Here is a 23,718-nt window from a genome sequence, read left to right as displayed (position 1 = left end):
AAACACTTGCAAAGCAGAGAGATTGACAAGACTTCTGCGAAAATACCACAAGAATGCAAGCCAAAAATCGGGAGGGCCTAAAAAGAAGGGGGTCCCCATTTGCAATGGGGCGATGTGTGAAAACACCACAACAAGGACGAAGATCATTGATGGTCTTAGCCCACCATTTAGGCCAGAGAGTAGAAGAACCAACATCAGATGCAGGAGGAATAATAGGAACTGGAGGCGGAACAAGATCTGGAATAGGTGGAAGATTAGCATCATCCAGAGGAAATTCAGGTAGTGCATCATCAAATTCAGAATTTGCATCATCCCTCCCATCAGGTGAACCAAATGGAAGACGAACACCTAAATCAAAAGCCTTCAAAGGCTGATCCTCATAATTCTGCTCAAATGAGGAAAGCTGAAAAGGTCCTCGTTCTTCATCAAATACAACATCACGGCTGAAGATAAGACGATCAGTGTCTGCATCAATTAGCCACTAAGCCTTATGGTTGTCACTGTACCCTGTAAACATAAGTTTTTGACTCTTGGACTTCAACTTGGAGTGCTTGGCATCTGGAATCCATACATATGCTAAAGAGCCAAAAACTTTCAGATGACTGATCCTGGGTTTGCGACCAATCCAAGCTTCCTCGGGAGTCTTCCCCTTAACCGTATGTGTGGGAGACTGATTAAAGAGATAGACTGCAATGTATACTGCTTCTACCCAATATTTCTTAGGAACATTCTTGTGTTCCAGCATTGACCTAGCCTTTCTATAATGGTGTGGTTGCAACGTTCTACAATGCCGTTTTGTTGAGGGGTGTATGGTGTGGTTAACTGATGTTTTATGCCATGTGTATCATAGAAAGTGGAGAAAGCAGTAGAACAAAACTCCCCCCGTTATCAGACCTAAGAGTAATAATAGAACAACCAGACTCTTTTTCTACTAAGGCCTTAAATTTTTGAAATACAGGAAACACATATGATTTCTATCTAAGAAAGTACACCCACATTTTACGACTGAAATCATCAACAAAAAGTAAGAAATACCCGCAACCAGTAACAAAAGGTGCATTCATTGGACCATATACATCAACGTGGACCAACTATAGTACCTCAGAGGCTCGCCATGAGTCACCATCCTTGAATGGTGTCTTGTGTTGCTTTCCAGCCTGACAAGTTTCACAAACTTGCTGATTCTGAGTTTGAATATTAGGTAGGCCATCTACTAAATCTTCCCGAATAAGATGAGCAAGGTAGTGAATGTTCAGGTGACCATATCGCTGGTGCCGGAGATTGCTGATAGAAGATGATTTAGCTGTGAAGGCATGCTCAAGAGAATCACCCGTATCCACAAGTCTGTAAAGACCATGATCCTCAATGCCAATAGCTACAGTAGTGTGTGTCGCACGATCAACAATCAAACACTTGTGTGCATTGAATATCACATCAAGCTGAGGAGAGTGCCGCATAATCTGGCTCACAGAGAGAAGGTTCAGTTCCATGCTAGGAACATAGTATACATTGAGGAATATAAGACTCCTCCCACCAGACTGTATCTGAGTGTTGCCCTTATCGAGAACAGTATACTCTTCACCTCCTCCAAAAATGATTGAGTCGGTGTAAGGAGAGAAGTCTGTGAACCAATCACACTTGTGAGTGAAATGCCGAGAAGCACTAGAATCACACTTGTGAGTGAAATGGTCTATAGTTCTTTTAGCCATGAAGGCGTAAAAGGCAGACTCTTTCTGCTCTATGTGCTCAGCAACATTGGCTTTAGGCTGAGACCCTCCCTACTTCCACTGTTCGCAAGCTATCTGATTCCGACAATCTTTGATCATGTGGCCATATTTATGACAATAATTGCATTGAACCTTCTTCTTCGAACCATCCTAAGACTGACCGGAGCCCTTTTGCTGAGATGACTGAGATTTGCCTTTATCCTTGTGAAAGGATTTGGTTGCAAAGGCTTGCTCTGAGGAGGAGGAGGAAGTGGCATTGCTACCAAACTGTTGTTTCCAATGATCCTGCTGTTGGTGCACAACTTTGGAAATTTCAGATCAACATTCGTTGAAGTAATGTTGAGAGTTTCTACGAAGTGCTCATAGGATTTAGGTAGACTCTTCAAGGTGATGACTACCATATCCTCTTCCTCTATTTTTTGACCAATAGCTTCAAGTTGATCTCGAATGTCCTTAATCTTTGTGAGATGCTCCTATAAGGACATACGTTCATCCATCATGATGGAGAACAATTGGTTCTTTAGGAAGAATGCTCGGCTCTTGTCGGATGTCTCATGCAATTCCTTTAGGTGTTTCCAGATATTTGATGCTGACTTGCTAGAGGGAATCTGAGGCAATTGGTCATCTGTGATGGAGAGCTTGAGGAGCATGACGGCTTCTTGATTCTACTCATCAAACTTGTCTTAGTCCTGTTCGGTTGTAGTAGGACGAGACTCTTTTCCCAAAACAAGATCATCAAGGTTGCGGTATTCAAAAATTTTCATCATGCGCTTCTTCCAATTTTAATAATTCTTGCTGTTGAATCTTTGACTGCCTTCCAACATTAAGTTGGTCAATGATGCCATTGTGCACGCTTCCCAAGGCATCAAAAACGAGAAAAATTGAAAAGGCGTAAAACTAAAACAGAGGTAGAATCAAGTATAGACTTCAAAAAAGATGAAGTACAGTTGACATGAATCTTGAGAAAAAAATTTCGCCATACCCAAAAAATTTTGACAACGACCTAGAAAACATTGCAAAAAACCCTAAAAGAATCTATGGTTGAAAAATAATTCCAGCAAAAAATTAGAAGGTTTTTAAAAAAACGTTAGCCGTAAAAAACACACAGATTTGGTTTCTGAAAAAGATTTCAATGCAGAAACCCTAGGTTGTATCTGAATAACAAAGGCCCAGAAAATGTCGAAATTTGTAGAGAAATCTTCCTAAGTAACAACAAAAATCGAGCAGGAAAATAAACTTGGTCGCGAAATTATTTTGGTTGCAGAGAAAGGGCCGTTGCAGGAATGAAGGCGTAGAACAAATCCACTCGGAAACACAGTCCTGTCGCGTCGCGCGGAATCACTTGAAAAACCCTTGCGCGAAAAAAAAGACTTGATTTGATTAAAATCGCGCAAGTTGCACAAGAGTCATCGCTAAATGCAGAATGCAGAATCGTGAAATGAATTGTAGGCAGGGAGGAAGGATCACGCGATGCAATTTTAAAAATCGCGAAGAGAAGTCGTTGCGGATCGAGGGCAAATGAGGTTGCGAAATCCATTGTGACACACAAGAAGAAAGAAGAATTGTGGGCTTGCAGAGAAAATCCGTTGCCAGAAAAATAACGATTCTTCAAAACCCTCACGCAATTCTTACAGAAGAGTAATTTTCGAAAATCTGCAAGACGAAAGACCAAGAGGTCTAAAAATCTAAAAAAGAATTCAAAAATTCTTTATTTCGGCTTTGATACCATATTACGATTAGTAATTGGTAAAATATTGGATGATTTATTTACAAAGATCGAAAGACCTTATAGAGTTTACAAAGACGATGTTTCTAAATAAGAAACAATTGTAAAAATAGAAAGAATCTAATATTACAAGATATTTACATAATTGACCATTAACAATAAGAATATAACATATTCTAACAAGAACTTATGGTAACTATCTGATAGTCATTCAATTCTCTAATGACATTCATTAAAAGGAAATAATCTTTCTTATTTTGGTAACTGATTTGACCAATCAAATGCAAGTCTTCTAATCTAGAACATTCTTTATGTCTTGGAAAATTCCATCTTGAACAAGCACATCATCCATACCTTTTGCTTTAACCAATAATGCATTATCATCATCTATCAAGACTTTCTCATCACAAGAGTTTATATAGTAAAAATCATGAGAATTGTGAGACATATGGTGAGCTGCACCTAAATCTATTATCCAGTCATTCTTAAGTGAACTCGAAGTATTCAATGTAAAAAAACATATTGACTTATATTTTACACCTTGGAGTTTTAGGTTTGATTACTTTCTTTGGTGTCAATTTGCCAGTTTCTCGTTGTCTTCTATGGGAGTCCCTGTCATGATATTCTCCTTTGTCATGATATCACCATATCCTTTTGTGCAATTGTTGTTAATTTGGTCTTATATTGTTTTGAGGCCTGGTCCCTTGCTTTTGAATGCATACTTATTTTGCTGCACTTGCTCATTTCTAGATCTGTGCTTGGTCATAGAGGCATGATCTTCACTTAGTTTGATTTTGCAAATCTTTTCCTTTGTAGAGGAATAGGATAGAAAACCTCCAAGGGTTTAACTTTAAACCATAACTTATCCTTAGCATGACGAGTCATAAATTAGAGTGTACAGCTTACAAGGTATATAAAAGTTGAGCAACACTATCTTCATCCTTAACTAGATGAATTGAATCACCTAGATGAAAAAAACTTTTGAGCCAGTTGGATTTTTGAATTGCAATTCCAGTGATACTGCTGATTCATGTTTGATATTCTGTGGTACTTTTAAATTCCTTCTCAATAATCTTCAATAGCTCTGCACCAGATGCTTCACACTTTTCAAGTGGTGCAGGATAATCTAGAAAGAATGGACGTGACACCGTTCAGGCACTCACAAAAGCTTACAGTCTACTCTTCATCATCTACTTTGCTAAGGTTCTAGATATCGATAGACCAAACTATGTACTATAGACTAGATGACAGCTACATATTTGACACTGTTAAGAACAATTATCAAAAGGTAAAGAGAGATGTGGAATCTCATCCATTTCAACTTCCTTAATGGTTGTTTGGCAGTTGGGGCTTTTGTACATATGTATACATTTGTATCATAAGATTTTATAAGCATAAGCATATTCATAGCATAGACCTAGCTTGTGGAAGACAAACAGTAATACATCTCCCTTGGGTGTATACCATGTACAGAAGGCACACGCAATAATCTTTGTGTTCCAGTTTAATGTGTCATTTGGATTAATAATCATCAGCTCTGATTGACATTGAACACTTAAAGATTCTCACAGTTCAGAGCGTGATCTATTAGCTATTTCTTAGGAATCGGATTACATTTATGTGTAAGTGTTGACATCTGAATCATGTCTAACATATGCTGGTATTCTCTTCAGTTAATCATGTTTTCGAGGATATCCCAAGCTTCCTTTGCAGTAACTACACACTGTATTTACTTTAAAATTCCATTAGAATTGACAAGCTGAGGGGAGAGGGAGATCTTGCTTACTCTTTTTATTCCAGTTGCTTAGACTTGCAGATGCCTTATCATCATTTTGCTTCTTGAATAAAATGGTCAAGCTTCTTCAGATTGTATATGTCCTCCATTTTCATTTGCCAAAAGTGTTAATGAACTGCTTTAGCTAGCTTTTCATCACTTTGAAGTTTTAAATTAGCCCTGTTAACTTTTCCATCTGTGAATTATTATATGGTCACTGCTTTCAGGTAAGAATTCATAGGTAATTGAATTTAAACTAGAGGTGAAATTGTAGCTAAATTTTTATGAAATAAATGGAAAAGTGACATTGTGTTTATGATAAATAGAGGAAAATGTAAAATGATTGGTCATAAATATGAATGCCAAATGATGTTTGTAACTCTAAAGGAAAAAAACAGAGAGATAAATCTGGCTCTGAGATCATGGTGTACATGTAGTGGCTTAGAATGAAGAGGCATGTTAAAATTTAAGTACTTTGTTTGACTGTTTATTGCCCTAAAACTTTATTTTGATCTTATGATAAAAAGGCACAGAAATTCCTTCATGCGGGAATGACACCTCCAGGGATGTGGGAAACTTTAGTTGGTGTGCTGTTGTCTGTGAAGAATAAATCAACCGGAAAAGATTGTAAGTGTTCATTCTTGGAAGAAATGATTTGAAACTCTCATTTACTGTTATGTTTACAAAATATTTATTTTGTTCCTTTTTTGTGACAAAATTTTCTAGGTTTTCTTTTTTCTTTGAAGTCTGCTCCCTGATCCTATGGTAATTAAGTCCACTTTAGAAGTAGTTGGAGCAAGGAAATTACAATTTAGAAGCGTGATCAGCTCTCTTGATATGAATCTAGTTGTTTATGATCCGCTTTCTGCAATTATAGATGTTCAAAGACTGAAATATCCCCCCCCTGCGAGAGAGAGAGAGAGAGAGAGAGAGAGAGAGAGAGAGCTAAATTCTCCATTCTCCACCTCTTCTAGGGAGGCATTAGTGAGGAGACATATTCTAAGGAAATCGAAAGGCAGTTAGATGACATTTTATCTTCTCATCAGAACAAGTGCGTAACTTCAATTTGTTTAATATGCATGTATTTGCATTTTCTGGAGGAGAGATGGAAATCTAAGTTCCTACTCATAAAAATGATAATTAAGTTTTCTAAATCCCATAAACTACATAGAACTGTTCTTCTGTATGCTTTTTTAATTAGTTAATGTTTCATGTTACATATGTGTTAATGATTTTCTGTCATTTTTCTTCTTCCGACGCTATGAAAATTCAGGCATCTTCCATCATATCTTCCTGTACTAAGAGCCTTGCAAGCACTTTTGCTACAAAATATTGGAAGATTAGTGCCAACCATACTTCTTTGGGGATGATATGTGACACACACTTGCAAGAAATAAATTTGGCAAATGAGAGACTAAATTTCTGTAGTACAATTCTTCCTTTTGTACGTAGTGTCCAGATAGTATTAAAATTAGTACGTAGTGTCCAGATAGTATTAAAATTACCTCACAAAATCCAAGATAAGAAGAGCTATAAGCTGAGTATATGATGTTGACTATGAGCTTTTATGACTTCGACTACGAGCTTTTATGATGTCGGCTACGAGCTTTTATGACTTCAACTACAAGCTTATGGGTCAGACTTGCCGACTTTTTGGGCCAGAAAGTTGGTGAGTAAAACGGGCAATTACTCGGTTTTTTTTTACTTGATGAGTATGACATCTATGAGCTGCACTAATGACCAATTTTTTTGATTTAACTAAGTATTAATGGATTGATCAAGCGACTTAGTTCTTGTAATTATTGTTTAAAATTTGATTTCCAACAATAGATATATTTTCAAACCCTAGATCTAATCTTTTTACAACCCTTTTCCCTTTTCAGTGGTTTCCAAGCTTAACCCTTTTCATCCTAAATGTGTGTATCGGTTAGCAGATCTAACACAAGGTGAATATACCAGTGAGATAGGGGGAAGACCAAAATGCAAGCACACACAAAAGGCACATCACATAACACTGGATATACGAGGAAAACCCAACATGGGAAAAACTTCAGTGAGAAATGTTGCTGGAGTCTACTACTCCAATCCAGCCTCACAATAAACACTAAATACAAAGTTTAGGGCACCAACCCAAGGAGCACCAACCCCTGATTTTAGGGCACCAACCCAAGGAGCACCAACCCCTGATTTAGGGAACCAACCCAAGGAGCACCAACCCCTATTGATTTTAGGGCACCAACCCGTGCACCAAGCACCAACTCAGTGACTACAATGTCTATAAACAATACACAAGGAATACCTCGGTTACAAATGAGTTTTGTAACCTCTACACTTTAATTCTCTCTATCGGTTTCTCTCCTTCTCTGCTTTACCGGTTGAGTCCTCTTCCTGTCACTCTACCTCTTCTCTGTCGGTTCACTTTTCTCTAATCTCTGTCAGTTCTCTGTTCACTCAGACCCACTGCTTCTTGTCAGCACCGATTCTGTTCACTCTGTCAGTTTTGTTCACTTTGCCGGTTCTAATTCCTCTTCTGCTCAATCTTTGCCTCGCCTGACCTCCCCTGATTCTCACTTTGCACCGCTTCACACTCTATTGTCTCCTTACCGGTTGGAACACTACCAATTCACTTGACCGCTACAATCTTTAGCAGCTTACCAGTTACTTTGGCCTCACTGGTTTGACCCTCTGTTAAACCCTCTTACCAGTTTACCTTCCAACACACAGTCACTATGATCTTCGATGAACTCTCTGACTGGTTAGCTCTCTGCTGCACTCTCACACTCTGCTCTTCAATATCCGACACCTCATCATCTGGCAGCATCAATCCTCTATGATTTTTGATCTGCATATTTATGCTCTAGCTTTCCCGCCAAATCATCAATTCAATTTTGGCGCGCTAGGGTTCCTTCCACCGACCATGGACAGTATCAAATCATATCTGATCTGCATGGGGATTGACAACCTGCAAGCAATCAAACATCACCGCCAATCTCGCTGCTTCCAGTACACGTTTTCTATATTTAGCAAACATGACAAGTTGATCATCGACCTGCATTTGTCAATCACATTAAATGAACTCTCAGTTGCCTTCACCATACCTGATCTACACTTGGACACTTTGGATCGATCATGATACCAATGAATCAAATCTCTATCCTCTGATCTATCTTGAGCCGCAAACCCCTGCAATCGACCCGTGATTTGTGCAGTCGATGCACCGTTTATCCTCCACTGCACAAATGTCACCTGTGTCCTACGTGTCATCATCGTCGACATCCACCTCTACTCAGGCCACTGTGTCAGTTTAAGCTCAGTCACCGACCAACATACTACCGGTGTTCATCTACCAGGTCAACTTCCCTGCCGATTATACATTAATCGGTCAACCTTCGTGCCATCTCTTCTTTGTTTTGTCGGTTGGATCACATTTGCCCAGTTGCCAAATTCAGACACATGTCCATCTGATAGAAGCTTTCCACCTTTGCCTCTTTGGTCTCTTGTTGGTCGACATCCTTACCAGTTGACTACACTTTTGTCTGCATATTGGTAACATACTTTACTTACCTGCCTGCATACCGGTAACATCCTTGATGACTCCATGCCATCAATCTCCATCTGCATCTTGGTAACTCCATGTCTGCAACAGCTAGGCCATTCCTTCTCCTTCATTAGCCCAGACATCATCTCAATCGGTTTTCCAAAGAGGCAAACTCATCACTTCTTATTCTTCCTCTTCCTGTCCCGGTAGCACATCATACTTTCCCTTGTTGATCTGGTGCACATCTCTGATTTCACAGACCTGAGGCATCATTATGTTTCACTTGGTTCAGCCGATGCGTTCCTTCAACCACCTGCCTTATTTTTCTTGACTGTCTTATCTCGGATGGTTATGATGCATTCCATGCATATTGGGAGATAAGCTAAGTATTACCACTAATCGATGGGAGTAGATGGACCAATGCACTAAACATGCCAATCACTCGGTGAGAGTGGATCCTTGTCACCTGCTGGCCAATGACTGGTGGGAACCAGTTGTCATTACATCGTGCTCAGTTTGCTTCCTGTATTGCACTAATATGACTTCCTGTTAGAGCAGACACAACTTCAACTTGACATATGATATAAGCTCTAGTGTAGAATTCTTTCTCACAAATATCTAGATTCTAGAGCCCCAGAGAGGATATTCACAATTGCTAATGTCGAGTTTGGGATCTCCTATTTGGAATTTTATTTGGGAGAGCAGGAGGCTTATCACGGAGCATCTTTCGTGGAGAATCGGTAATGGAAGGAAAGTAAATTTTTGGTGGGATTCTTGGAATGGAGATGTGGCCATCTCAGAACTCATTGTAGATAAGGAGTGGATTCGGTCAGTTGAACAGTTTATAGGAAGGTCAGTATCAGATTATATGGATCCTACAGTCAAGCATAATCAACAAGTCCTTTGGAAGGTGGTCGGGTCATGGAATAAGGATAACCAAGCTTTGTTGGAAGAAATTCTTAGTAGCAGAAAATTAATCTTGTCTGATGATGATGACTCATTGATATGGAGTGCAGCCAAGTCGGGTGAATACAAGGAAAATTTGGGATATGCTTCTCAGAGAAAAAGATTGGTTGATGTGAATTGGCCATCATTACTCTGTTGGAACAAAAGGATTCTTCCGAAAGCAGGTGCATTTCTTTGGATCGCTCTCCATGGGAGAATTTTAATTGGGGACAGATTGAGGACCATTGGTATCTCGGGTCCAAGCATATGCATTTTATGTAAAAAGGAAAAGGAATCGGCAGAACATCTGCTCTATTGGTGTCCGATTGCTTTAGCATGTTGGGTGTGGCTGATGGACATGCTTCAATGGCAATCAGGCAAGAATCGAAATCTGAAAGACTTCCTTCTCTCATGGCCAATTCATGGTAGAAATTCGAAATGGGGTGACCTTTGGATTATAGGGCCATCAATGGTAGTGTGGTACTTATGGAAAGAAAGAAATAGAAGGATTTTTAATGAGGAGGAGCTTAGTTTGGGGGACATTTACAAACTGAAAATGGGTATTGTGGAGGTGGTTTTGGTTAAGTTCAAAGCAAAAAAGGTTAAGATGTTTTCAGCTTGGAACAGAGACATGGAGAAGATATGGGAGTTGAAGGACGAATTAGGTTGCACTATTGTTGACAGAAGGAACAAACGGAAAGAGGTTATTTGAGAACTGCCCCCGGATGGTTGGTCTAAGCTGAACTTTGACGGAGCTAGTAGAGGGAACCCGAGGAAAGCTGGGTATGGGGCAATTATAAGAAACGAAGCAGGTGTTATGAAATATGCCATCTTAGGATCCTTCGGGACGACCTCTTAAAATGAGGCAGAATTGAAATCTCTAGAAGCAGGTTTTGAAATTGTGTGTGGACAAGGGGATTTCAAAAGTGATCATTGAAGGGGATTCGCAGGTGATTATAAATGGGATAAGTCGGTCGAGGTTTATCAATTGGAGACTAGCCTCCTGGATACCACGAATTATAGAATTGTTGAATAATTTGACAACATTCAAAATTCAGCATATACTTCAAGAAAGGAATAAGTCAGCAGATTGGTTGGCGAATGCAGGCATTGATGATGGAGAAATGAAAACAATTATTGAGGGAGATTATATCCATAACACATTCAAGGAAATTCTTGAGATAGACAAGTCAAGAAACAATCATACAGGAATTGTGTAGCGGAGCCATGTAACATAGGACATATGGAGGCGTGGTCAATATTGATTGCCCAGGTTTAGCACTTCTCGAAGAAACCTCATGGGTGGGTCAAGATCAGATTTGAAGTTCATCGAGATTTCTATAGAAAAGGACGAGAGGAAAGCTATTTTAGATTGACTTTCTCAGAACGTATGAGTGTGGATGAATAAGGCTGCCGATGATTTGAAAGATCATGTCAGGGGTCTATTCATGTGCAGAGGAGTACTGAGCAACTGGGATGGTAGAAGAATTCCCCTAAATAATCTAGAATACACCTTTTATCCAAGCCGATCCCCCCTATTGTTCATAGAAAAAAATCATACAAGGTGCAGAAGGTCCTGTTGACGTGTTTTTTATGACTGCGTCTAACACATAATAAAGTCACCAATGGTCACCTTATCCTCTCTTGATCAAGATTAGTCTGTATGCTAGGATTGCTTAAAGTTCAAACGGCTAATTCCAAGGTTCCTTCAGTGCATGGACGTGACTCAGTTGTTTGATGGGTTTGTTGATAACCCAAGGGGCCTTACGTGTGTTCAATTGAAGAAAACTTATGCAAGCTCATGGATTCCTACACGAATGATTTGCAATGAAGCTCTAGTTTTAGATCTTTTGGATTTTTTTCGAAATATGCGGAAAGTAAATAGGAGTAGGGTAGAGAACTATGCTAAAGCTAATCTAATCCTAAGAACAAGAGACGAGATCACTCTTGCAAAATCAAACCACGCTTCGTTTCGCCAGCAGAGAAAAACTACACGAAGGCGGTGCAATCTTCAAAGGGTGCGTAGAGGTTTTTCAGATCATCAATATGGACCATCGGATCGAACAATCTCTATCGATGATTGAAGTTAAGCATTTACACATCAAAAGGGCTCAGGCTAACTTTGCACGGTGTACAACAATCAACTACACACCAAAAGTATGAGCTCAGATTCTGCAACGAGCACTCCTATCAAATCTAGTTCTTCTAATAACATATAAGCAAATCTAATCTAATTGAAGAGAGAAAGACCATGCAGATTGCCAAAGTAGAACAAGAATACACCATCAAAATTGAACAATGCATTAAGTTGGCTACTTCACAATCTTGATGCAACAATCTCAGACAATAATCTCCCCTCCCTTACAAATGAGGAGGGTCACCCCTTTATATAGGCCTCAGGCCATGCAAACCCTAACTAGGGTTTCACCCCAAAAGATTCTCTGCTCAAGGTGCAACAAGGTGGGAATCGGTAATAAATAACCCATTATGCACATGTACAATTAATTCAAAAGCCTAAAATAGCACCCACTAGTATATTAAATACGCCCCATGATGCTGATTATACCCAAAATATAGCAAACACCCATGCAAGGAATAAATGTCCATCATTCTCCATATGACGGTGACATGTATGGAGAATAAAACAATAAATGAGGCTGCATGCAAGAAGATTCCTCATTCAAGACGACATGCATTGACCGGACCCACACCTAGTCAAAATACCTCCAGCAGTAAATACGCCACCACTATTCAACCAAAAGATTCTCGTCCAAAAATGGACGACCATTATCCTGCTCATTTATGGCATATGCAATGAATCTGCTGACGACGGCTTCTAGCTCTCCAATAGAGACACTTGGCACATTTTCAATGTCAAATTTCCATCAAGGCAATTTCTTCCTCGCTCTTAGAAAATAAGCTCTCCCACTCCATCATGACTTCCTGTGTCTTCTTCATTATACCAGAAAATGAAGAAACATTTGCAAAATGCTCTTTGGGGAATGAACCTACGAAGAAGAAATCGTCCAACTGAGATTTCAAGGAGTTCACTGTCATTCCACTGTCATTGAGTTTCCTCATGAACAATGCCTCAATTGCACTAATGATTTCCTCCTGCACCCCTCTGATGGACTCTTTCAAAGTGAAGGAGTCAACGCTGAATTTGTCGAAGGTGTTCTTTCCTGAGCAGATGGCATAGAACCATCGGGGAAAGTCATAAGCTTCATTCTCTTGAATCACTTTCCCGTCCACCAGAATTTGCCTTGGAACCTTCATCAGAGCCCTGAGTCGCGGAATGGTTAAGTCCTAGTAAATGTGCACATCCTCCCATAATCCTTCTATTGTCTCTAGTCTATTCAGGAGGGTTACAAACTTTGAATGAAGCAGAGCTAGGTCTTCAATGAATTTTACTGCTTCGGTATAAACATCCTCTATCCATTCCCTGGAATTTTGCGCCATCACTCTAATAACCTTTGCATCATCGATCATTTCCTTAGGAAGGGAGGAAGGAGGAGTGAATGAAGGACCTGCCTCCCTGAGGGGTCTTTTGAAACTCTTGACATACTCGCATAGGACTCTATTTTTATCACTCAGCCGCTTACATTTCGCCTTTGATTTCAACGGCTTCTCCCTCATGGCTAAGGAAGATTCTTCGAAGTCTCCCATTACTTGATCTGTGGAAGCATGGCCAAGATCAATCCGTCTGATAACATAATCCTCCTGCTTGATTTCATTGATGTCTTTATCCACAGTTGTAATGACCACCCCTATTTTCCAATGAAAGAGACTTGCAAACTACTATGTGATATCAATTAAATTGCTTAATAATCAACATGGCATTTTATCAAACACTTGACAAACATACAACAATATATGCAAAACCCGAAACTTCTTATTTGTTGTTAAATACTGATTTGCAATATAAATGTGCACATTCAACTGCCTTATGGGCTGCGACAATTATTCAGGTTTGTATTCAACAATTACAATGCTTAGTTATGAAAATATGATAGAAAAAACCTGGAATTGAATGTTGTAGTGGTCTGCAGATGTAATGGTAGCCTTCCAAACTTCTAATCAGTAGGAAAAACAAGTAAACTTCATACCAACATTGTTCATGCACTATAGCAGCACTATTCATGGCACTGTAGCATTTTTACTATTCACGTGGCACTGTAGCAAAAACACTATTCACGTGGCACTGTAGCAAAAACACTATTCACGTGGCACTGTAGCAAAACACTATTCACGTGGTACTGTAGCAAAAACACTATTCACGTGGTACTATAGCAAAAACACTAGTCACGCGGTACTGTAGCAAAATCACTATCTTCGAATCTGCACTTTCAAACCCCTATAAAAACTTCATGCGAGAGCACCAGATGAAGCCCAATGTGTTTCCTGAATGAAAACACCATTAATCCTCCTGACTGTGTCTTTCAACAGGGAAGAGAATGCTAGCAAAGAGGGATTCCGTCCTCCAAGCCCAATAATCAGATCTCTACGAAATCCAACAGCATAACATTAATCTCATCCAAGCATACCCCAAAAGAGAGCTCTCCACCTCAATTTATATCTTCTTCCTGGATGCAAACACTTCATTTCCTAAATGTGGGATAATACATTTTAGAATAAAATATTATTTCCCACAATGTACACATTAAAGGGAACTTTTAATATTTTAAACATTACTTTATATTCCCAACCTTATAATATAACGATAAAGTTAAATATTTAATTTAACTTTACACTTTATCATTAAATATTAAAACATTATTGATAATCCCTTTAAATCATTGTCGCCTTCAAATATTTTTTTACTGATAATTATGCTAACCAGAGAAACACTAAAAATTTGAAGTCTCTGCTTGGAGACTAACTTACTATAAATAGTAAGTGTCTAGAAACTTTGTCAGAGCAGCACCGATTGGCCTGAAACTGAAAACACCTAGGCCAAAACACCTCAGGATCCCACCAATGTCCTTGTTAGCCTTCGGGACTGTGTCAAAATAGGCTAACGACACCCCATATCATGTTGCACTAAAAAGGGGACATTACAACAATAGGCTCAACAACGTGCAAGATCCGGGATCCAGATTCTCCCCTAACAACCTTGGAAAATTTTCGGGGAGCCTTCTTTTTTGCTGGCTGATCCATCCTTTTCAATAATTCTTCTAACTCCTGAGCAAGATCAGTTTCCCTTTTTGATTCCCTTGTCAGCCTTCCCACCAGCCAATCCGAAGCAGGGATAGAGTGACTATGATCCTCTATGTGCTCCTGTTCCTGCAACTCTTCCTCCATTTCACCAAGGATAGCTTCCACAAAGCTATCCTGGTGAGCCTCTTCCTGATGAGGGGGACTTTCTTGCCTTTGACTTCTTGGCCGATAGTGTCCCTGTGAAGCGTTGATGCTTAGTATATCTGGTGCTGGAATGCTCTCTGGAAGTGGATCTGTGGTATGTGGAAACATCTCTACCTTTTGCACACTCGAGGAACTTGTTGGTGAGTGATCTCTTTTCGTCCTTGCTTTCTTTTGTGGAGGTTCTTTCTGCTGAACTTCCTGTTGAACCTCCTGTGGGATTTCCTGCTGGATATCCTTATTCTTTGTTGTTCTTGGTCTCTTTTGGGCATTTTTTCCTTCATCCATCTGAACTTCCCTTCTTGCCTGAACCTGCGAAGAGCCTTCGGTTGCCTCATTGTGGGAATTTAGACTTCCCATTAGCTAATATGTTAGATGAACATTCCCTTCCGCCAATTCCTTACCTGCCTATCAATCCAGTGCTTGGTGAATTTCAGCACTGGTCTAGCTAAGATACTCAAATCATCTATCTCGGGTTCTGACCAATCTGGCAACTGAATAGGCTGATCTTCTACTTTCTCGAATTCAAGTTGTATCAAATCTACGTCTTCCTTCACCTGATCTAGCACCTGATAAATTTCACCTATCCTGATGGTGTCAAGGGGCAATCTGGAAAGCATTCTCTTCCGGACCTCAAGGTCGTCCTCGGCACCTGCCCAATAATCTTCTAAGTGAAACTTGTGTATGAATTTGACGCCAACGACCTTTTTGATTTGGCAATAAGGATCATATTGGGCCCTGGATGTATAAATGGCAGACGATAGAGTGCCAATTCCTCTGCTACACTTTCAGCGGCTTCCAAGCTTGGGCATATTTCCATGAAGTCACCCAAGACAACTAGAAATTCAATTGATTGCTTTATTTTCTTCTGCAACTGATCATAGGCGGTTAACTGTCTCATGAGCTCCAGCAATACAAGCTTGTCTGATGAATATCTTGGCAACTTGTATGACTGGAACGAGAATCCTTGCGTCCTGATGTAGGTGAATTTAGGAAATTGCAAGAACGCAGCTCCATACTTCTGGACCAAGGCATTCGCTTGCGGCGACACCCTAACGTGCAACTTCTTTTGCATAAGCCGTGTCAAATACATGGTGAAGGTGTCATTCGCCAGCCTGTAGGAATTGACATTGTGAAGATGCAGCTGGGGATATCACTCATGTACTTTCAGCTGAGCTAGTCTGCAACCCATGATTCCTCTTGCTGGCAGCCCATCGAATCTTCCTCTTCGCGCAAGCATATAGAACAGGTAGGAGCTCATGAAAAAGGATTGGGACCCTTTTTCTTTTAAGTTTTTTAACTGCTCGTGCAAGTAGTGACTGATCAATCTGGCCCAGTCGATCAGTGCATTTGAATTCATGATCTCGCCTATGTAGAAGAACATCCAGGCCTCAAAGTTCACAAAATGTGAACACCCCATTACTTTGCTTAGCATTTTTATCAGGTCCACATACCCCTGCTTGAACTCGAAGATGGTGAGAGTTTTTGGCATCTTGGAGGCATGCACCCTAGGCTTCAGCAACCACTGCTTGTTAATCAAATCAGCACACTTGGCAGGACCTGCTTCATATACTGCCTGAGCTCCCCTGCTGGTCCTGTATGTCATGGAATAGTGCAAAGGAATTCCGAAAGCCTCACCAATTGACTCCGGAGTCAATGTTGCCAGTAGCTTGCCATCAGGCATTGAGATTGTCATTCGCTCCAAATTATAATGTGCTGCACATTCCTGGACCAAGTCCGGGCACTAAATAGCAGGAGGAAAATCAGCTGCCACAACAATTCCGCTTTTGACAATTTTGATAGCTGTTGGTGATGGACTATTCCCTGCTGTCCCGAACATTCTGATCTTGAATGCAGCCAAATTGAACACGCCTAAATCAGTATCACTGATTTCTTCCCATCTTGAATTCAGCCAGGAATGGGGAAGGAAACCTATCATTTCTGCCTTGATCAATGCCTCCCTGGAGAGAGTAGTTGCCTTGCTTGATTCCGCCATCCTGGAAGCACCTTGAAAATGATGAAAACAGAGACTAAGTATGACCACTCTTCACTTCTCCATTTCTTCTTTCTTGAATCTTGCACGTGAGAAATGAAATGCCTTTCCAAACTTATATAGAATTCTTAAGAGGCATTAAATTAGCAATTGCATTCATGACGCGTCATACTTTCCCCAATTACTACACCATGCAAAAGAAACTTCCCATGCGAGTGAGTTTGAATTTAGAAATTTTCTTAAATGCACTAAGTCATGCGTCATACTTGAAAGATTCTCTTAGCCAACTCGTTGATTTTCAATCTTTCCAATTTTGGAGGGAAATTGAAGGATTTTCTCAGGATTTGTTTGATTTTATCTTAACTTCTTGTCTTCTGCTTTTGAAGAAATTTCCACGTCTCTTTTCAACATCCCTATTTTTTAGGGATCCCCCTAAAATTTAGGAGCCAAGTTCATTGGATAGAGAATTTCACCATGATTCCGAATCTATTAAACTTTCCCCATTCCGGCGAGATTAGGTGTCTAAAAATGGCAAATTCAAAAATTTGCTCGAGGGGAATTTTAACTTTTCATTCTTCCTTGACCTCTAGTTCTTCATGCTTAGACAAATTTTTTGGACTTTTCAAACTTAGGCATGGCATCCATGGCGGGATTCATCATCTTCAATGATTCTCCTTGACTTAGCTATTTTGGTGCTTTCCATCATTCCTAGGCGACATTTCATTTGAGGGAAGGAAATCATCCTTTCTCTTCCTTCCGTCATACTTCCATCTTGGCGCCTTCCTTGAGTTTTGGGCGCAAATTTGACTAGAGGAAGGATTTCATCAAATTCTCCTTCCTTCCACCTCCATGTGAGTTTAGCGCTTTCCATCATCCTTAGGCGCAAATTTGACTGTGTCATGGAATTCATCCATCTCTTCCTTCTTCCATGACCCCCCCAGTTTAAGTATAAGTGGCATCTTCAATATGTCTTTTTCCTTTCTTATACTTCAAGTTATATTTCATATATATTGTAATTCTGGATTTTGGAAGATCTTTCACATTTTCAGACTTTGTGAAATTTTAGGCCATTTTTCGGATCAAGATGACATTGGTGGATTGATGTGAATTTCCAGACTTAGATGATTTTTCAAGCTTTCCATTCCTGAACAGATTCCCATACAGCGCCAAATTTTGACCACTGTCTGTGTTGAGATGCCACTTTGGGACTTTGAAGGTGGATTTTCCAGACTTAGAACAATTTTGTGCCTTCCACTTCAGGGATGATTCTCACACTTAGCCATTTTAGACCCCTGCCTGTTTGCTTTCAACTTTCCAGATTTAGAAGTGATTGTGCATGTTGATTCTTCGCTGTCTGCTAGCCTGATCCTGCCACAAATAGACTTTCTCGAAATAGAAACTTTCGAAAATGTCAGAGTTAGAGCCCAAAACAGGATGCAAGATGACTTACTAAAAATAGAAATTACTAAATATAGTAAGTTTGATTTTTGGCAAAATGAAGACATTCCGGGACTCAAAAAAATCCCTAAAAAATAGGAAATTTCTAAAAATAGAAAGTTGCTCCGTTTTGGCTCAAATTTTACTGGGAGGTCCCTTGAAGGGTCTTGATTCCAGTTGTATGTTCAGTTTTTCCAAAACCCTAACAGAAACCCTTAAAATCTAGGATAGAAGGTAGAAACCCTAAAAAGGGACAAAACAGGTCCTAGACTTCATAGAACTCGCTCGACAGAGAAGCAGATTAACTCCAAATGACCCCCGAACATCCACGAAGCGAAGACACTGATGAGATTGCCACCAAAACCCACAAAACCCAAGACCAAACGACCGAAAGGGGCTAAAAGCTAAGGGGGTCCCTATCTGAGATGGGGTGATGTGTGATTAGGTCACAACAGGTCCCAGGTAGGCTTTTGAGTTGTTTCTTCGGTCAGCAAAATGGTTTACCATTTTGGAGTGGCCTACAAGTGTCGGGATGAGACTACCCGGGTTCAATGCAAAAGACTCTTTAATTCTGATAAAAGAACTTTTATTGCCATTCAGAGTGTGGTCGAAACAACTCTGGGAACAAGGGTTCATCTCTGCGATGGTCAAGTGTATGAGACCGTTGTATGCTCGTTGGTCGATATCTTAGACTCAAAGGAGGTTTGTATTTAGAGGATAGTCGGCTTCATATGTGTAGGTGATGGACAAGATGTGGCAAATGCTATTCAGGATCTAGAGGATGATTAATGGGCTAGTTTCTTGAAGTTTTACTTTAATCCAGACAATTTTTTATCCTCAACACTAAAGAGGACGAGGAGTCTGAGGACGAGGAGTCTGAGTGGGCAAAGGCAAAAAAACAAAGGAAAAGGAATGTCATAGAGGAAGTTTGGGAGATTTATAGGGTGGGACTTCTTAACGGCAACTTGGATCCTTTCCAAAGATTGTTGGAGTTTGAAGACAACTGGCTTTCGAAATTTTCAGCGGAGAGGTGTTGGATTTTGGAAATAACCTGGCTATTATTCTAAAATATATATAGGGTGGAATGTTCTTTTGTAAATGAGTGTTAATCATATGGGTTTGTGTTTTTGCAATGGGCTTGTGTGTTTGCATTGGTAGGTTTAAAGGGTGATGATAGGAGTACCAGTGAGTGTGTTGGATGTGAATAGGTAGTGTTAGTGTGGTTTAGATAGTGGGTAGGGAGGATTGAGGGGCTGGATTTTGCTTTGCAATTCACAGTCCGGAAGTATTTGATGATCATGTAATAAGGCTTTTTATCAATATAGGGAGCTATCCCCATAAAGATAGTGCTTGCCAAAAAAAAAAGGCATGAAATATGCCATGTTTCAGCTTTTGTGGAGGTGTTATTTTATTACTCCAAATAAAATAGAACCCTCGCCACTTGTCTCCAACTAGATTCACAGTTTTTTGCATGCAGGACTTTAATGGATTCGTATTCTTGGTGTTTTAGTATTTTAGAAGAACATTTATTTTATAGATGATTTTCTTCTCTCAGCATATTTTACATATTTTTTTTAAACATAAGTATAGTAGTTTATTTTTTTTGATAAGTCACAGCCGAAGCGGTATTTTTTAGCTTTTTCATGGAGCTAAGAACCATTCAGTAGACTCGAACCCAAGACCTCCCATGTAGGAGGCTTGCAGCTAACCACTACATTGTGGGGTCATCCCAAATGATTTTTTTAATTTTTAAAGTAGCAATCAAATATAAATTTTAAAACAAGATTAAAGATAATACTTTTTTAAGATATTTAAAATTAAAGATTTTATCTCTAAGCATGTAGCAATTAAATTAGTAAAATTTTGAAGCTCAACAAAATTAGTTAATAATCTATTTTAAAGCAATTTCTATTATAATGAATAATTAACTAATGTTTACTCAATGATTTTTTTATTTTGTTTTATAGAAAAATTGGTTTCCTTTATAGAAAGTTGTTAAAGGTAGCCATCAAACATAAAAGTAAAATTAAAGATATATTCTCTCAAAATATCTAAAATTAAAAATAATATCTCTATGTCCCAATTACCCCATGTTCCCATAGGGCTGCTTAAATTAAATTTAAACAACTTCCTGTTGTACGGTTTGCACACCCCACCTCGTCGTTGACAGGGGCCCCCAATTTTTGAGTTTGGTCTACCCGCGTGATAGGAGAGAATGAGGACCCTGCAATTCGAAGCCATTATCAATCTCAAATCTGCAAAGTTTATAATCATGCCACAGAGAAAGGAGGTCTGGCATTTGCCCAAAATCATGCATTATTGTCAAATTGTTGAGTTTTGCAGAGAAAGAGTTAGGCGTTCAAAGCTAAAATATCTCCTCTCAAATCGGCCCATAAAGCCGAAATGTGAGGTAAAACCCAAAATCCCCCTTCTCAGGCCGAAAATCACAAAAGGTGACAATCGCGCAAAGGGGATCATTTGGCCTCAAAAACCCGAATTTTCTTAGGGGGGCGAAAACAGTGAAGATCGGGTGTTTTCAAGGGAAAGTAAACTAAAACCAAGATCGCACATTCTGCCCTGGATGCCCAAGTTTTGAACTGAAATGAAAAGGCGAAGTTAAAATATAGATCGCTCAAATTCATCTCTAAGCCCGAAGTTGTAGGGCAAGGTAAAACATTGGAATGGATGCCTCTGCAAATGCCTTTCAAACCTCGAAAACCAGAGCCAAGCCTAAGTCGTGCATCTTGGCCATTCGGGCCAAAAATTCAAAATTCACAAAACCGGCCAAAAGGCCGAAAAGAGGAAACAAAAGGTAAAAAGTGCGATATCCTCTTTTATGCCAAAAATGACAAAAGACTCTTCAAACTTGCAAAAAGGCCCAAAAGGCCGAAAATAGTTAAACTCTCAAAGGGGCTAAGTATTCAAAAATCGTGAATTTCTCCAAACTCCAAGTTTACTGTATAAGGAAAGGCAAGGTAAAGTCGCATAAATCAGCTCATTTAGCCGAAATAATGAAATAGACCTAAAGTCGTGCAATTCGCCAAAATTGGCCGAAATTAGAAGACAATTCGCAAAATCGACTTATGAGTCGAAAAAGTTAAGAGTTAAAATCGGCATTTTTTTGGTCATTTTGAAAGCAAGTCAGTAAGGGAAGAAGCTTCAGTGGATTCAAATCATCCAAACATCATCAAGACGAAGGATCGGATTTCACGTTTGAAGAGAGACATCTAAAAGATACGTTTCACAAAGAGCTTCTCAAGCCCGAATTCCACCAAGACAAAGCCAGATGTTAAATAAAATTTAATATTTGTCAAATTAATTAATTTTTCAAATTGATTGATTAAAGGTGAAATTGATTGTTCGCAAGAAAACGACATCGGGAGGAGCTAAAGTGACGACTCAACACGAGATCAAAGCCAAGCGCTGGAAGATGGAGAAGAAGATGCAGGAGCACGAGATCGGAACCAAGCATTGGGAAGCATGTCATTGGACCCCAAATTGAAGTCCAACACCGAGACCAAAGATCGAAGAACATTCAGAATGTAGCAAGTATGCATTCTCGAGAAATGCACAACTGGATTTATTTCTAGAAGTTCAGTTCCTAAAAACTGAAATTATTTAATGTAAAGCTGTCTATGGGCCTCGTTGAAGATATTTTAAAACAAAGGGACATAGGTCAGCTATTTCCAACTACCGGATAGACCCATATTGAATCCAAACAGTGATAGGTAGTTGAGATAGTGGTTGGGAGGATAACTGAGAATTGAGTGGGCATGGGCTAAAGTTGCCATGCTTCTGGAAGGCAGATTGCAACCCTTGGGTCGATTCAGTATGTAAATTCTATAAAAGGCAAAATCCTTTCTTTTGTAAAGGGTTAGACTCTAGTTAGATTGTTAGATTGCTAGATTTTAGGCAGTTAGGTTGTTAGATTTCAGTTAGAATAGGTTAGAGTTTTGTAGAAAGTTAGATTTTAGTAGTAGCATAGAGATGCTACAGAAACTGTTGTATTAGGTAGCTGGAATCAATATAATGGACACTGATTTGGTGTTTATCATCTTGGTTTTAGTCTGTGTGCATGGTTTCTTTCAGCATTTTAGATAGATTTTTTGGTGTGCAGGTATCTGATGGATTCAGGCTCATCCCATTGAGGTATACTGATTGTATGTTCTTGTGTATGGTTAGCCTGAGCCTTTAATTGTGTTTAGTTCAATTGCAGATGTCCGTCTAAACTGTGCCATAATTGGGTGCTTAGCCATGCATTTGCAGTCTGAAAATCTTCCAAGTCCCCTTGAAGATTGCATCGTTCCTGCGAGGTTGTGAGCTATTCTGGCCAAGCAGGGATTGGTTATGTTGAATCCGTCTACCCGTATACTAGCCTTGTTAATTTTAGGTTTCCCAAACCCTTCTCCTTTGCTTTTATTTCCTAGTTAGAGAATCACAACAGACTAGCTTGTTGTAAAACGTAAGACCCTTTGTGCTCCCAGCAAAAAACACATCAAACTGTTGAGCTATCCTGTAGTCAAGAACTGACATTTGGAACCTTGAGGTTGTCCCCTTTGATCAACTAAAACAGCATTAGGGCTTCCTTATACAAGAGAGGATAGGATACTCAGCGAGAACATTCTATTATGTGTTGGCCGGATAGAGTTGCAGTGATGCGACTTTAGCCACGTCAACACTTCCCATGCAAGCTTTTAACTAGGAGAAAATGATAAACTGGAATGTTTCCCTATTTTAGTGGATCTCCCTCTTTTTTATTTGTCTTTAGTTTTTTCTCCAAATTTTATTGAAATCTTATTATTAGAAACTTGAGCAAAATTTATTTTAAAGCATCTTTTATTAATTGAATAGTATAATGAATAGCTAACTAATGTTTAATCAATAAGAATTTCTTTTCTTTTAAAGAAAAAGTAGTTTTCTTCAAATAAATTTATGAAAGATGGCCATCAAACATAAAATTTAAAATTAAATTAAAGATATGTTTTTTAAAAATATCTAAAATAAAAAATGCATGTCCCAATTAAATTAAAATACAATTTAAAAATGAATTAAAGATATTTTTCAAAATATCTAAAATTAAGTATAACATATGTAAAATTTCTTCCAAATATGGATATTTCCCCAATATTGAACCCACCTCCAATCTCCAAACACTTTAACATGTTTCTTTTTACAAAATACAATAACAACAAAGGTTACCTATTGGTGCCAAAACCAAAA

The 23,718-nt window shown here is 39.2% G+C and overlaps 1 protein-coding gene across 2 annotated transcripts in view; it reads left to right on the top strand.

The window, feature by feature from the left end:
* The window catches only part of LOC131055023 (mitochondrial carrier protein MTM1), a 154,918-nt gene that overhangs the window by 104,599 nt on the left and 26,601 nt on the right, over positions 1-23,718 (top strand). For both annotated transcript variants that reach the window (XM_059207520.1, XM_057989633.2), the window contains one exon: positions 5,755-5,854. In XM_059207520.1, coding sequence (XP_059063503.1) covers positions 5,755-5,854 — 100 coding nt within the window. The remainder of the gene's footprint in view (positions 1-5,754; positions 5,855-23,718) is intronic.

The sequence above is a fragment of the Cryptomeria japonica genome, chromosome 6, assembly GCF_030272615.1.
Source record: "Cryptomeria japonica chromosome 6, Sugi_1.0, whole genome shotgun sequence".
NCBI classification, from domain to species: domain Eukaryota; kingdom Viridiplantae; phylum Streptophyta; class Pinopsida; order Cupressales; family Cupressaceae; genus Cryptomeria; species Cryptomeria japonica.
The sequence above is the reverse complement of the archived record's forward strand: the minus strand, read 5'-3'. Positions and strand labels throughout refer to the sequence as shown.